This window comes from Terrapene carolina, unplaced genomic scaffold, assembly GCF_002925995.2.
Source record: "Terrapene carolina triunguis isolate 2854851 unplaced genomic scaffold, T_m_triunguis-2.0 Scaffold16, whole genome shotgun sequence".
NCBI classification, from domain to species: Eukaryota; Metazoa; Chordata; order Testudines; family Emydidae; genus Terrapene; species Terrapene triunguis.
Genome location: NW_020664367.1, coordinates 1,205,425 through 1,220,359, shown reverse-complemented (window position 1 = coordinate 1,220,359; position 14,935 = coordinate 1,205,425). Strand labels below are relative to the sequence as shown.

Sequence of the window (14,935 nt, the reverse complement as noted above, 5' to 3'; positions counted from 1 at the left end):
AAGGCGCTCCCCCTGCCTGTCACCGCCACCTAAGCAACAAGGGGGGGGGGGCGGGGAACCCGCCCAAAACAAAATATCGGGACAAATGGCATCCCGACCGTACTTCGGTCGGGACGTGGGACGAACTGCTCGATATCGGGACAGTCCGGATTTTATCGGGAGTCTGGTCACCCTATTCTAACCTGCTGTTGACAGCTGTCACCTTGCAGAAAAGTGGGTATGGAAGCTTGCTATATATTGCGAGTGTACACCACTATTAAAGCAACATAGAGAATAGGTTACAATTAGAACGTTGATGTTTAAAACTTCAACATTTTATTTCGTTATTAAATGCTATAACAGCTTGTTGTAATAATTGCATGGGGTCCTCTGAAAACAAACCCAAAAGCCATGAAAAGTATTTGCTGAAAGTTAAGAGTATATCCATCACTCTAAAGCAAAACTTTTTCTTCCTCTTAGCAAAAGGGGTGTCTAGGGTTTTTCCACTTTTATTTTTCACTACTATTTTCTGTCTTCCAGATTGTCATGATTTCTTATGTTGTCTCCAGTAGGAATGGTATAATGAATTACTTTCTGCTGATGCAAACTCTGACATTTATCTGTCAGTGTTATGGATTGGAAGGGGTTAGACTCTAGGAGTACACCTACACTGCAAAAAACCCCAACTCCCCAGCAGTCTCTCCCAGGTCACACTGTGTCACTACAAATAGCCATGTAGATGTTCCTGCTCAGCTGGAGCTTGGGCTCTAAAACCTGAGGAGGTGGATGTTTCAGAGCCCAAGCTCCAGACTGAGTGGGAACATCTACACAGCTATTTGTAGTGCCATAGTGCAAGCCTGAGCCTGTAGACCCGGGTTCTGAGACTTGCTGCTACAGATGTTTTTTTGGCAGTGTAGATGTACCCTAAGAAACCAAGGGCAAAATCCTGCCTTCGTTTACCTGAATTATGCAGAAGTGAGGGAAGTGAAGGGTATTGATCATGTGATATAGACATAGACGTCCTTCTGCAAGCACCAGCTCAGGATGGCTTGAGGAGGAAATGCGTGATATGGTACTCCTTACTACTGCTCCAAAGAGGAGCATTGTGCATCCCTCACATGTAGCACAATATGTACAGAGTGGGGCCTAACAATGCTCTGTTGTGCTGGTAATATAGGGAACTGGCTACTGCCCTAGTTGGCAATCTATTGCTCAAAAGAGTTATAGTATGAATTTCCCTCTTCTTCACCTATCACAGTCGTATATCACGGGGCCAGATTTTGCCCTAAGCTTATTATTCCTCAAACCTCTTAAATTGTACCATACTGAAGTGTGTCCTAATGCTTCTTCTGAATCCAGGTCCCTTACATGCTATTGTTTCACAAAAATTAGCCTAAAAATGGATACTTTTCTGGACACAATCTGTGAAAAGCTCAGCTGTGAGAGAAATGATGCTTCAAATGACTTCACCATTCCTGAACACTCTCCATGACTCCTAAGCTTGTATGCTTTTGACGTTAGTAACCAGTTGATGGGTCAGCCCAAGAAGATGGCAGTAAGAGGTTGCGGCATTTATAGCTGTTTTTATCTCATCATAATCTCACCATAGGTGGTGTTGCTGTAAACCTTAACATGGAATAAGTTTGAAGTATTTTTTCCAAATATGAAATAAAATTACCCAATATTTTCTAGTGATGCTGGAAATGTTTGCACTAAATACCGGTACATCCACAATCTTTTGTGTCTTTTGGAATGTTATGTTGACAATTTCCCTTTGCTATGTTTCTAGGACCCTGAAGCTGTGGTGCCTGTTGGACAGAGGAGAGCTTGGTGTTGGTGTATGTGCTTTGGAGTGGCTTTTATGCTTGCTGGTGTGATACTTGGTGGTGCCTATCTGTACAAATATTTTGCATTCCAGGTAAGCTAAATACATTTTGTGTAGTAAAAGACTTTCATTTTTCTTCCTGTATGCACTGTTTAGTAGAGAGTGAGTGAGAGAGTGCTACTGGTTCTCTCTATTCACATTTATTCTTCTATAGGTTTAAGGGCTGAATGTATAACTTTTTCAGAAATTATTTTCAGTCCTCCTTTGATAGGTCATTTGGGAATTCATGAATAGTGGTGTCTTTGGCAGTTTCACTCTGGGATAAATTACTCTCCTCCACATATGACCAGATTCAGAGGGAATGTGTAAGGTGTATAAGACTCCTTGGGCCAGTTTATTGCTCCCACAGGAAAAACTCAGAGAGAGACTTCTGGGGCAGGAAATTCCACAGAATTCTCCCCTATTGTTCAGTTGGGAAGAGTGGTTTGCCCCCATCCCCCTGTGGAGTAGGCCATTGAGCAAGCCCCTAGACCTGGGATCTGCAGGAGGCCAGAGCTATCTACAGAGGCCTTACACCTCTGCATTGGCTCTGACTCCCTGGCAGTGCAGTTCCATTGGAGCTATGCTACAAGGGACTCCCCTGTGACTTCATGGGAATTCTGTGGGAATTCTGATAATACAGACCCTGAATTTCATGGGGCTGGTGGGGTAGCTAATGTCAGTCTGGCTAATATCCAGTCCCTCCCCACCCCCGAAACAGACTCCAGCCATGTGGAACACACTGTGTTTGGCCAAGGGTGGGAAACAGTGCCATGGCGGCAGCTGACACTCCTCCTTTGTGGGAGGGGCAAGACCTGTGCGTGGAGAGTTCCCAGGAAAATCCCATTCCCTGACAGCCTGATTTCCAGACACTTGATCCTTTGGACCTATTTACATCCATTTGCTAATGTCTACGGGAGTCTAAACTGATCAAACAGCACAGAGGAGCTGGAGGGGTCTAATTTAACTTGTATCTTCTTATACCTTTCTGTTCTGTTCTTGCTGTTCTGTTCTGGATCCTGGCTTTCTCTGTGAATTGTACCAATTTAGACTTTATCAGACTCTGGATGAAATTCAGAGTGGTGTAAGCTATATTCTGGTTACCAGGAGCAAGTCTAAGAGCTTGTCTGCACTACAGTGTTAGCTTGAGTTATCTACACCCAAGTTAACTCCTCTGGAGTTAGCCTATCTCAGGTGAGAGTGGTCATACTGCAAATAACGTATATAGTTGACAGGCTACAGCTTGTGAGTGAAGACAGCTGTAGTTTAAAACATCAGAAATGAATTCACTTTGTAAACAAACTTAAAAAGTCTTAAATCTAGGAAACTTTCAAGATTATAAAGGACTTCCTGAACTTGTTTTGGATAGTCAGAATAAATGAATTAAAAAGGATTTAGGCTAGAACATAAAACATAATCAAATATATTTAAGGACCTGATTATTGAATACTACAATTTGTAAGCACAAGTTTAGGCATGAAAACTTTTAAGTACCTTATTCTGCTCACAAATAATGTAATTAGAGGTATGCATGTTTTATTTGCACCTGCAGTAATTTGTTATGGAAGGCCAGGTTAAAAACCAGGTATGAAATCCTGGCTTCCTTGAAGTCAATGGCAAAATTCCGATTGACTTCAGAGGGGCCAGGATTTCACTCTAGGCCCTTAATCTCTTACTCAAGCTATGTAGAAGACCTGTGCTGTCTAAAATTGATCCAGTGTAGGCTTATGAATTAAATAAATTGGCAGAAAAACATGTAATTTAGCTTGATGATGGGCAGTGTCTGCTCAGGAGAAGTTTGAGAATGGAAGAGCCGTGTGGGTGTAGAGTAGAGTTTAAGGTGCAGTGACATCGCTATCTGAGGAAGCTTGCATAGTAGTTGGTCACATTTTAATTTTTTTATAAACTTGCTGAAATGTTGTTTGTTTTGAGGTTATTTTATTTATTTTTTAGCAAGGTGGTGTGTATTTCTGTGGAATAAAATATATTGAAGATGACTTAACTCTGACTGAGCCTGATGCACGTGCTCCAGTTGCTCGCTACCAGACAATTGAGCAAAACGTTCAGATCCTTGAGGAGGAGGATGTTGAATTCATCAGTGTGCCTGTCCCAGAATTTGCTGACAGTGATCCAGCAGACATTGTTCATGATTTCCACCGGGTAAGGAATGTCTGCTGAGAATCCTTGAAAGCATTTAAAAACAAAAACAAAAAAATTCAGAACGCTTATTTTTTTTTTTAACTTAATCTGTGTGGTTTCTAATTATTTCAGTTATTTTACTGGTGTGAAATTGTGAGCTCTGCAGTATTTTGGTATTCAGAAACTGAAAGTAATTATTAAACCTTGTGTGCAGAGTGCACATTTGATGATAAACTTGCTGTTCTCCTGGTCTGTAAGCCACCATTTATAAAGTGTTCTTGTTCATGAAAAGAGAGGGGAAAAAACCCAAACACGTCCATTTCCTTGTCATAATACAAGAACGTGAAGAAAATTTTAATCTTATTGCTGAAAATACATGAAGCCAGATTGTGATCAGCAACAGTAGAGATGAATGTAGGGTGGAAGAAGCCTTTATTCCCTTGGACACCCATGTGCAGGGGCTGGTCATATTCACAGTCCTTGTATTTACCTAAGCTCAAAGACTATCATCCAGTAGTGCTTTCAGTGAAGCTAACCATTCCAAAGGGGACAGCAAAAAAGGCAAGGATATGGCTGATGGGCTGTGGAGGGCAGTACATTCTCTATTCACTTTAAGGTGCATGGCAGCAGCCAGACCCCACCCTGGGCATTTGGGAGCTCTCAGGAGGCACTCTGCCTCCACCACAGGCCACTCACTGATTTTAAAGGCATGACTGAGCACTACTGAAGTACTTTTATTCTATCTTTTGTCAATACGTATCTTTGTTGCACATCTTAGTAGTAAAATTTTTGCAAGACATCCCTGTAATGCTACAGCTTTCTCTCAGTGATCATAGTTAAAGTTGGAAAAACCCATTTTCTTTCTCCGCTTTCTGAAAATTATCCCATTATGCTTAAATAGTCCACGCCTGGTTTCACTGAAATGTGACTCTTGCTGCTGCTGAAAGCTTGAGGAAAAACTGTTGAGCTATTTTTGTGTTATGCAAGGCTGAAAAAAAGCACACTTTCCTACTGTGTAAAATCATTGCCACGCTCTTTTTGTATGAACTCAAACGTGTCTAAACATGAAGTTAATAGTTAGTGCTCATTTTGCCTAACATTCATAAGCTAGTTTGGGAAAAACATTGGTTAAATAATCAGGTGATTAGAAAAATTTATTTCTAAATATGTTCAGTAAACATTTGTTAAGATTTACAGCAGAGCTTCCTTCACATCACACTTCACACTTTCTCTACTTGGCATGACAGAAATAAAGGCTGGCACCTCATATGCCAAAGTGAGGTCTGACCTTCAGCACCCATTTCAATTCTGTATAATATTGATGTTGCATAATTAAATAAAATAAAAATAGGAAGGACCAAGGTATTTCCCACAGCAATGATAACTTGGCATAATGCAAATCCTACACAGATGTGATACCATGGTGAGAGGAGCCTTAGAAATATTATAGATGATAAATATATTTTGTAGTATGCATTTAAGGCCTAATCCAATGTCCACTGAAGATAATGAAATGAATAGGAATATTCCTGTTAGGCATTGGATCAGGCTATAAGAAACGTGAAGCTGTATGAGGAAAAAAATAGCAATAGAAAATAAAATGTAATGTGACTGTAAGACCCTCACATTTTATACTTCATTATTCTTCAGCCTTAATGCTTTGTTAACTTAAGGTCCAATGCTGCAAACTCTTGCTATAAGCAAAGTACTTGCTCCTTTGACGGTTAGACTAGTCATAGTACTAATCATTATGCTCGATAGTGTTTGCAGGATTGGGCCCTTAGTTCTTTGTATTTAATACGGTACTCTCAAAAAATGTTGGATGTTGCAAGACTGAACACTTGAACATGATATATTGCCCTTCCTTAGCAAAAACAATTTAGTTAATGGTGCCTCAAGATCTTTCAGTCTAGTTCAAGAATCTATTAGAGTTATAGTTTAATAAACTATTGCAAATATTACCCTTTGGATAATCCAGAGACCATAAATTACTGGTTTAAAATGTAGATTCTGCAAGTTTGACACTTTTTTGTATTTTTGTATATCAGTATATTAGCATTTCAACTGCACAGTATTTTGGAAGAATAAAATATGTTTATGTATAGCATCTGATATTTTCTATTGTGTTTTCTCTTCCAGTCATGTTTCATTGAACTCTGAAAGGGAGATTTGTACTTTCAGATTTCTCCCTGAAATTTTAAAATACAAGCAACAAGACTAAATAAATACTGCACTTAACCTCTGACAGCTCAGATGCACTGAAAAGTCTGAACTACCTAGTACCTATTGACTTGCAGAAATCTCTGTTCTCGCTAACCTGATATTAGGATTGCCTTTTATCTCTATCCCACCACCAAACTCAATAAATTAGAACATGCCTTTTAACTAACAGAACTGCAGCTTACAGGAAGAACAAGTATATAACAGTAATTGAGCATAATATTAACAGTTTTGCTAACCCTAGAATTATTAAAATGATTTTGATTAGAATATGTATTTCTTCACCAGAGACTCACAGCCTACCTCGACCTTAGCTTGGATAAGTGCTACGTGATTCCTCTAAACACTTCAGTTGTTATGCCACCAAAAAATTTCTTGGAGTTGCTGATCAATATAAAGGTATGGTTGAATTGCAGGTGGTTTTGTTATATATAATAAAGAGAAACATGTTCATATTATTTTCACAAGCCCTGGAGTTCACATGTGAGAAGTGCTTTCGAAAAGTTAACTCCTCACTAAAGAACTTAAATCTTCAGAGGAGTTCAGTTTAAAGGAATTATAGATTTGGGAATAGAGAAAGATGTCATTCTTTGATGAGATTACATGTTTGGTTGATTAAAGGTAACTGCAGAGATGTAGAGTACTTAGACTTTTATGAGGCATTTGACTTAATGCTGCATGACAGTCTGATTAAAAAATTAGCACTATACAGTATTGATAAAGCACACGTTAAATGGATTAAGAATAGGCTAATGGACAGATCTCAAAAAGTAGTTGTCAATGGGGAATCTTTGAATGGGGGTGTTTCAAGGGGGGTTTCTGCAAAGATCAGTACTAGGTCTGATGCTAATCAACATTTTCATCAGTGATCTGGAAATAAATATAAAGTCATCGCTAATAAAATCTGTGGATGACACAAAGATTGGGAGACTGGTAAATAATGATGAGGGCAAGGCAGTCATACAAAGCGATCTGGTCCCCTTGGTAAGCTGGGCCCATTCAAACAAAAAGTGTTTTAATACAGCTAAATGCAGTTATACATTTAGAACAAGGAATGCAATCTAAACCTACAGAATGGGGGACTGCATCCTGGAAAGCAACTCAATATAAGATCCTAGTGTGAAGATGTGGGGGAAAAGGGCTAATGCAATCCTTGGATGTATAAACAGAGGAGTAAGAGTAGAGAGGTGATTTTATTTCTGTGCATGGCATTGGTGAGGCTCATCCTGGGATACTAGTCTATAGAGTTCTAGTCTTCACACAAAAAATTATTCAAGGGCTGGAGAAAAGTGCCTTCCACTGAAAGAAGTAAGGAACTCAATATGTTTAGTTTATCAGAAAGAAGACTGAGAGGTGACTTGATTACAGTTAGACTTGGAAGGATTAGATTTTTATCAGTAAACATCGATTTCAGCACACACACAAACCAACAAAAATATTTCCATCAATGAAAAAATTTTCAGATAGGCAAAGTAAAAAATACTGCTTGAAAACCTATTAGAATCTGATGTTAAGGATATTTACTTTGTATATTTTTACATGTGATGTTGACAATTTGTGTTTTAACAGTTATAAAGCTTTAAATATTTGAATCAACAATTGTTGTCATTACATAGTTATTGTTGGACACTCCCATAATTTCCCACAACTGTGAAAATTTAAATAGATAAAAATAAAAAAACCTTAGATACTGTTTGTTCAAATTATAAATAAACAGAATTCTGCTAAGCCTGATTACAGTATATAAGTAATACTTGGCTCTTTAACTTACAGCCATACTTGGCTCTTTAACTTACAGCCATTGGTTCTCATTAGGTTTTCTCCATTAAGTTAAAGCCAGACAAATTCAAAATAAGACACACATTTTTAACAATGAGGGTGACTAACTATTGGAACAAAATACCAAGGGAGGTGTTGGATTCTTCATTTTTTGATCTCTTCAAGTGAAGACTAGATGCCTTTCTGAAAGATCTACTTTAGCTAACCCCAAATTGGTGGGATCAGTACAGGGATAAAACTGCGTGAAACTTAATGGCTTGTGATATACAGGATGTCCAATTAGATGATCTAATGGTCCCTTTTGGCTTTAAACTCTATGCATCTATGTATATGGACAAATATGCTGCAAGAATAATTTATAGCTATGATTTTCCCCATCTGTAGTATGCAATTAAAGTACTTAAGTGAGAGTGTAGAATTTCCTTCAACTACAGTAGAGAGCAATCTGTTTTTCTTATGTTCTATATTCTATTAGATTGCAGTTTACGATATGGTGTACTTTTAATATGCAATATCTCTACTGTAACAATCTTTATTTTCTTTCTGTGGAAAACAAACTTTTTTTCCACCTGAACTTGGAAGGTCTTTAACTTATAAATTATTTGTTTAAATAACAAGGCTTTTCATTGTTTAATGAACTACGAGGTCAGCTGAAAAAAAAATTCACCTGTGTTTGCCTCTTTAGATGTGGTCAAAAATATTTTTACATTTCAAAGTAAATATTATATAATCACTACCTTGGTGCTAAAAAGAACAGCTCTTAATCAGCTTGTTTAAACATGCTGCTTGGACTGAAAAAATATTGTTGTCCTTAATCTCTGGTTTGTAATAGAAACTCATAAGTGGCTTATCGACAATAAAAATAAAAATCTTTAGTCAGCTACACTAAATTCTATGCTAATGTAGTTTTCTGGATGCAGTGCAGCAGTTTCTTTGGATTCCAAGGTGCTTTTTAAAAGTAGCTTAAGTGTTTGAACTCACAAGTGAAAAATAGATTAAAAACTCCCTCTCATTAATGTCAGAAATAGGAATTATACTAAATGGAATCTTTCTACTCAGTCACATTTTAGAAAGACCGATTGATTTATTTGTGGATAACATTTTAATAAAGTCAACTTTCAATAAAGTTGCTAATTTTTGTTTCTGTGAATCTTCTACTTTGACAGAAGCACACAATAGGGCCTGATGGTACTCTCTTTTAAATCAATGGCAAAACTCTTGTGGACTCCAAATGGACGAGGAATGGGGCCATAGTTCTGTTTTCTGAACCAGCTTTCTGAACTGTTGTCTGCAGAGTTTTTCCTGGTGGTCTCTGGAGAGCTCAATAGTCACATTTTTTGGGCTTTCCTTACTTTCTGGTAATAGCTGACCTTAAAGCAAACATACAGGAAAAAATACTTTCTAATATATTTTTATTTAAACAATTGGTATAGTTGCCACAAGGATGTTATGTGATTGTCTTGTGGACCATCTATCCTCCCATTCACTGTCCGTTAAGTTGTGGCCTGTGCTATGAAAATGTTTGGGATCCCCCTATTTTAAACTTAACAGAATGCAGAAGGATAGTAATAAACTACTGATCCCTGGGACCTCCATCAATCAGCAAGATAGTACTAACCTCCTGCACATTTCTGCAGTCTTTACTTGGACAGAGCTTGTATTGGAAACAATTGACTCCCTAGTAAGTGATAGTGTTTGGTGAGTAAAGCCTGCAAGATTTGGCCCACAGTGACGAACCTTAATTGGAGAAAATTTGCTTCTCTTGTGTGGAAAAAAAACTGATATAGATTTAATTTTTGTAATGGAAGACACTATATGTCAATGTCTCCTGCTGTGAAAATGTTGACATTTTATAGGATTATTTTATTAGCTCTTAAATAACTGCACTAAAATGCAGTCACATTCCTGATGTTTAAAAGAAAATTCTGTATGTACTATATATTTTGGAAGTCTGCAAAGCTGCAAATCCTCGTTTGTATAGAACTGCTGCTGTTTGAGAATATATAAAATTGATTTGAATTATCTTGTGTGTACTTAGCAGAAGAATGAATGATTGCACTTCTAATAATGAGCTGTTGCCTTTTTGTTAATATAGGCTGGAACATACTTGCCTCAGTCCTATCTGATTCATGAACAGATGATTGTTACTGATCGCATTGAAAATGTGGATCAGTTGGGGTTCTTTATTTATCGTCTGTGCCGTGGCAAGGAAACCTATAAACTACAGCGCAAAGAAACCATGAAAGGTAAAGTCTCTTGAGAATGTTATCTTGTGTTGATGGAAAAGTTAATGTTTCTAGTCAATAAATAGCTGGATATGTTGAAGACAATACCTCTCAGATTAAAATTTAGAGTGGTCTTGCTGTCATTGGCTCCTTGAAGCTCCTGAGTGTTTACACAGAGATTAGCATGATGGGGTATTAATCCTGAATGAAGACTTGAAGCATGAATGCAATATAAAATGACCTTTTTCCCCACTAATTTTTCTTTAAATTTTCATTGAATCCCCCACCCCCAAACTTGAAAAGGATTTTTAAGAAAATGAAAATTTTCTGAGATTGTTTAATTGAAAAACCATTTTGTGTTGAAAAAGTGTTTTGGCAGAAGATTTTCAGTCAGCTGCAATATAAATAACACAAAGCTAATAATAGTGGCCTTTACCATCAGTAACTATAACTATCAGAATAGTTAAACACGTACACACTTTATGGTTCAATTTTTCATATATAGGAAGGATGGTCTTATGGCCAAAGGACAGAATTGAAAATTGATATGTCCTAGATGTTTTGTGCAAATTTGGCCATGTCACTTAACTGCTCTGTGCCTCATAGTCTGCATTTGTAAAATAGGAATAATACTTGTCTACCTCACAGGGATCTTGTAAAAGGTATATTATTTGTCTGTGGAAAGCTCTTTGAAAATCTCAGATTCAAGCGTCTAGAGAAGTGAAGTATTATAGTTGTTGTTCAGTATTTGTTTAATGTAGAAGGAGAAGTTTACAAGCATACACTGAACTAAATTAATTGAGTAACTTAGTCAGATTGCTGACTGTGTTTGGGAAGGTGGCAGATGGGAAAAATGATTGCAAACAATCTTTTTAAAAACATGAACACTTTAATTGATCCCGTTATAAATAAGGGACACAAGTAAATAATAGATCACTAAAGTGTTGATAAATTTGCTTCTGATTTGAAAGTGAATTGAGAGGAACCTCTGGTACCTTCTTATTGCAGTAAATGGACTAATACTTTAATTCTTCCATTAATATGCATCACTCTCTCTCATTTGTCATCCCTTCCTCCCCCATTTCCCCAAACTCTCAACAGGAATTCAAAAGCGTGAAGCCACCAATTGCCGAAAGATTCGACACTTTGAGAATAGGTTTGCTATAGAAACACTCATTTGTGAACAGTAATGGAGAATATTACTGTAACAGAAGACTGAAAGATTACAGTATGATCCCACTTTGTATTGTGTGCAGTGATTATTTTTTTAAATCTTCTTTTACGTAAGTAGTGGACAGGGCTTTATTGCTGAACATCTTAAACACTTTTCATCTCATGATAAATTTTAAATATGTTTTAGGGTTTTTTCTTATTTTCAAGTGTGGTGCCCTTTTTATATTTGAATAGCAATTGTATAAAGTCTTAGTTACTAGTGCATTTCATGTGATGAATCTTGAATACTACGAGGAAGATAAAGTCTCTGAAATATCTGCCAGTTTTAATTAAGTAAAATTGAAAAGAATTATTAATCTGGAGAAAAATATGTACAAATGGACTGAAAGAACTACTTCTAACTGTAATATTCTAAGCTATATAGTTTGTTACAGTATATAGATAAACATATATTTGAATTTCTCCTCACTAAAATGTGCAATTTGGTTTTTTTAAATCTTGTCATATTTACCTTTTCAAATTGATTTCTGACTTGATGTTTTAATATGGCAAGTGTCTGCTGTAACTATCTTTAGAAAATGTAAGGAAATTAAGCAGTAACTTGTTACTAACTTTTATATAATCCATGTATGTGCAATGGAAAATAAATCTTACAAACCTGTTTGTCTAAAAGTCTTCTTGGGTTCTCTTTTGCTATAATTAATTTAGGGGGAAAATTAATGCTTGTTCCACATGAATGAAGCCATATATTCTCCAGAAATTTGACCGAATTAGATGATTTGTCCCACCAATAGCTTTCTTAGATGAGTGGTGAAATTAAATCAAAATACAGTACATTATTGTAATATGGAAGATCAACAAGAAGCACACTGTTCATTTTGGCTGTTCATTTAAAATGAGTATTGTGCTACCCATTTAAATTGTGTGTTTTTTACACTGCACATACCATAATAAGAGAAGACCTAAGGTTGGCTTACTCATCATAGTTGGTTAATTTTTAATAAACTCTTGTTATATCACCATAATTTACCGTCATTGTATATTTGTAAATCTGCATATTGCATTCAATAGCTGTAGAATACAAAGCATTCATACTAATTATGGAGATAGGATTGTGTCAGCCACTGCAAAGGTATGAAGTGTATTAGCAAGGTTGTTGGCCATCAGTGTTAAACTGCTTTATATAATGATCAGTTTTTAATAAAGCACATGAAGCCTTGATATGTTTGCAGCTTTGATAAAATACAAATACAAAGATTCCCTGTGAAAGAAGCTCTGATGACTTTTCCCTCATATAAAAACATCTTAGTATAAGATTACCTAAGATGTTAACTTTTTCTAAAACTGTTTTTTAAAACCAATGTTTTTTACTTATGTATATCTTGTATTTATCACAGACAAACGAAACACTTGAATTCTAAAAACTAAGAATAAAACTTCAAACTTTAGGAGCCCAAAGTTAGACACTTAAGCCCACGTCCTCAACTGGTGTAAATTGGCTTAGCTCCATTAAAGTAATTGGAGATAGACTGATGTATGCCAGCTGAGGACGTGGTCCATAAATTCATAATTAGTCACCTACAGTAAAAGTGGCCTGATTTTTTTTTCTTTTTTAATTTTCTCTTCCCTTCTCCATGAGTGTTGCACTCACAACTCCCAGAGAAACCGATAGAAACTGTAGGTTCTCATAATCCTTAAAAATCAGGTCACTTTTATTTAGGTGCTCAAATATGGACTCTAAGCATGTAAGTTTCAAATTTCTGGCCCAAGACTTATTTGTTTTCCTTACTGCTATTTTGAGGCTGGATTCAGTTAAAAAAGTACGCTACCTCCCATAAAAAGGCTATTAGGAGAACCTCCAAAGATCCATTTTTGAGCTGTGGCATGGGCAAGGGAACTGGACCCTATTTACTATATTGATTTTTGGACATTGATATATTAGAAAGCAGAAATACTTAGGGAAAATATGCCAATGTTTAGCTGCTTGATGTATGCCTATTTTTAAAAATAATGTAATATTATGGGAGTCTGTATCTTACATTAATATAAAGTTTCTTAACTGAACTGAGTTCTCTCTTACTTTCTATCTCTTAAATGATCTTTTATTAATACTGTGGGAGGATACATTATGTGGATTCAGAACAGCTTCCTGCTATTGTAAACACTCTGCAAGCAAGCTTCCTGCTATTGTGAATGCTTTGGGTCAGGGAAAAATATTTACTGTAGAGGAAGGTTCTCTTAAGTATACAATGTAATCTATTTATTCTACAGTTGGTTTAATTGACAGTTTATTCTTAGAATGGATATGTTCATATGTGGTAGGAAATCTAAATAATCATGACTTCTGAAAAGAGATTAGCCCATTTTTGATATTATAAGGCAAACATGAAAATTAGTAAAAAAAACCATTAAGGATAATTTAACTTAAAAATTTTCAGGATGTTGTATTTTGTGCGTTTGCAAAAAAAATGAAATAAAAGCCAGGAAATGGCTAATGGTTCATTCTTGGAACTATGTTTTTCATGAGTCATGTTGATGTGCTTGGAAGCATGTCTCCTGCTGATTCACGTGCATATTGTTTCCATTTTCCACAAAAGATAATGGTTAACCTTGTAAAAACATAATAATGACCGTACTGTGTCAGATCTATGGTCCATCTAACCTAGTATCCTGTCTTCCAACAGTGGCCAATGCCAGTTGCTTCAGAGCAAACGAACAGAACAGGCAATCATTGAGTGAGCCGTGTCATCATTCAGCGTCTGGCAGTCAGACATGATGTTGCGTCCTTTGACCACCTTGACGAATAGTCATTGATGGATCTATCTTCCATGAATTTATCTAATGTTTTTTTAAACCCAGTTATAGTTTTGGCCCTCACAACAATCCCGGCAACAAGTTCCACAGGTTGACTGTGCGTTGTGTGAAGAAATACTTCCTTTTGTTTGTTTTAAACCTGCTGCCTATCCATTTCATTGGGTGACCACTGGTTCTTGTGTTATGTGACGGAGTAAATAACTCATTTCCTTATTAATTTTCTCTACCCTATTCGTGATTTTATAGACCTCTATCATATCCCCCCTTAGTCATCTCTTTTCCAAGCTGAAAAGACCCAGTCTTTTTAATCTCTCCTCAGATGGAAGCTGTTCCATACCCTTAATCATTTTTGTTGCCCTTCTTGGTACTTTTTCCAATTCTTTTTTGAGATGGGGTGACGAGAACTGCTTGCAGTTTTCTAGGTGTTGGCATATCATGGATTTATATAGTAGAATTATGATATTTACTGTATTATTATCTATCCCTTTCCTAATGGTTCCTAACATTATTAGCTTGTTTGATTGCCACTGCACAGTGAGCGGATGTTTTCAGAGAACTATCCACAATGACTCCAAGATCTCTCTCGAGCGGTAACAGCTAATTTAGATCCCATCATGTATAGTTATCCCATTATGTATAGTTGGGATTATGATTTCCAATGTGCATTACTTTGCATTTATCAACATTGAATTTCATCTGCCATTTTGTTGTCCAGTCACCCAGTTTTGTGAAATCCCTTTGT

The 14,935-nt window shown here is 36.5% G+C and overlaps 1 protein-coding gene across 1 annotated transcript in view; it reads left to right on the top strand.

The window, feature by feature from the left end:
• The window catches only part of ITM2B (integral membrane protein 2B), a 33,660-nt gene extending 20,217 nt beyond the window's left edge, over positions 1 to 13,443 (top strand). The window contains exons 2-6 of the mRNA XM_024218873.3: positions 1,769 to 1,897; positions 3,797 to 4,003; positions 6,491 to 6,601; positions 10,077 to 10,227; positions 11,308 to 13,443. Coding sequence (XP_024074641.1) covers positions 1,769 to 1,897; positions 3,797 to 4,003; positions 6,491 to 6,601; positions 10,077 to 10,227; positions 11,308 to 11,396 — 687 coding nt within the window. The 3' untranslated portion in view covers positions 11,397 to 13,443. The remainder of the gene's footprint in view (positions 1 to 1,768; positions 1,898 to 3,796; positions 4,004 to 6,490; positions 6,602 to 10,076; positions 10,228 to 11,307) is intronic.
• Positions 13,444 to 14,935: the final 1,492 nt, after the last annotated feature.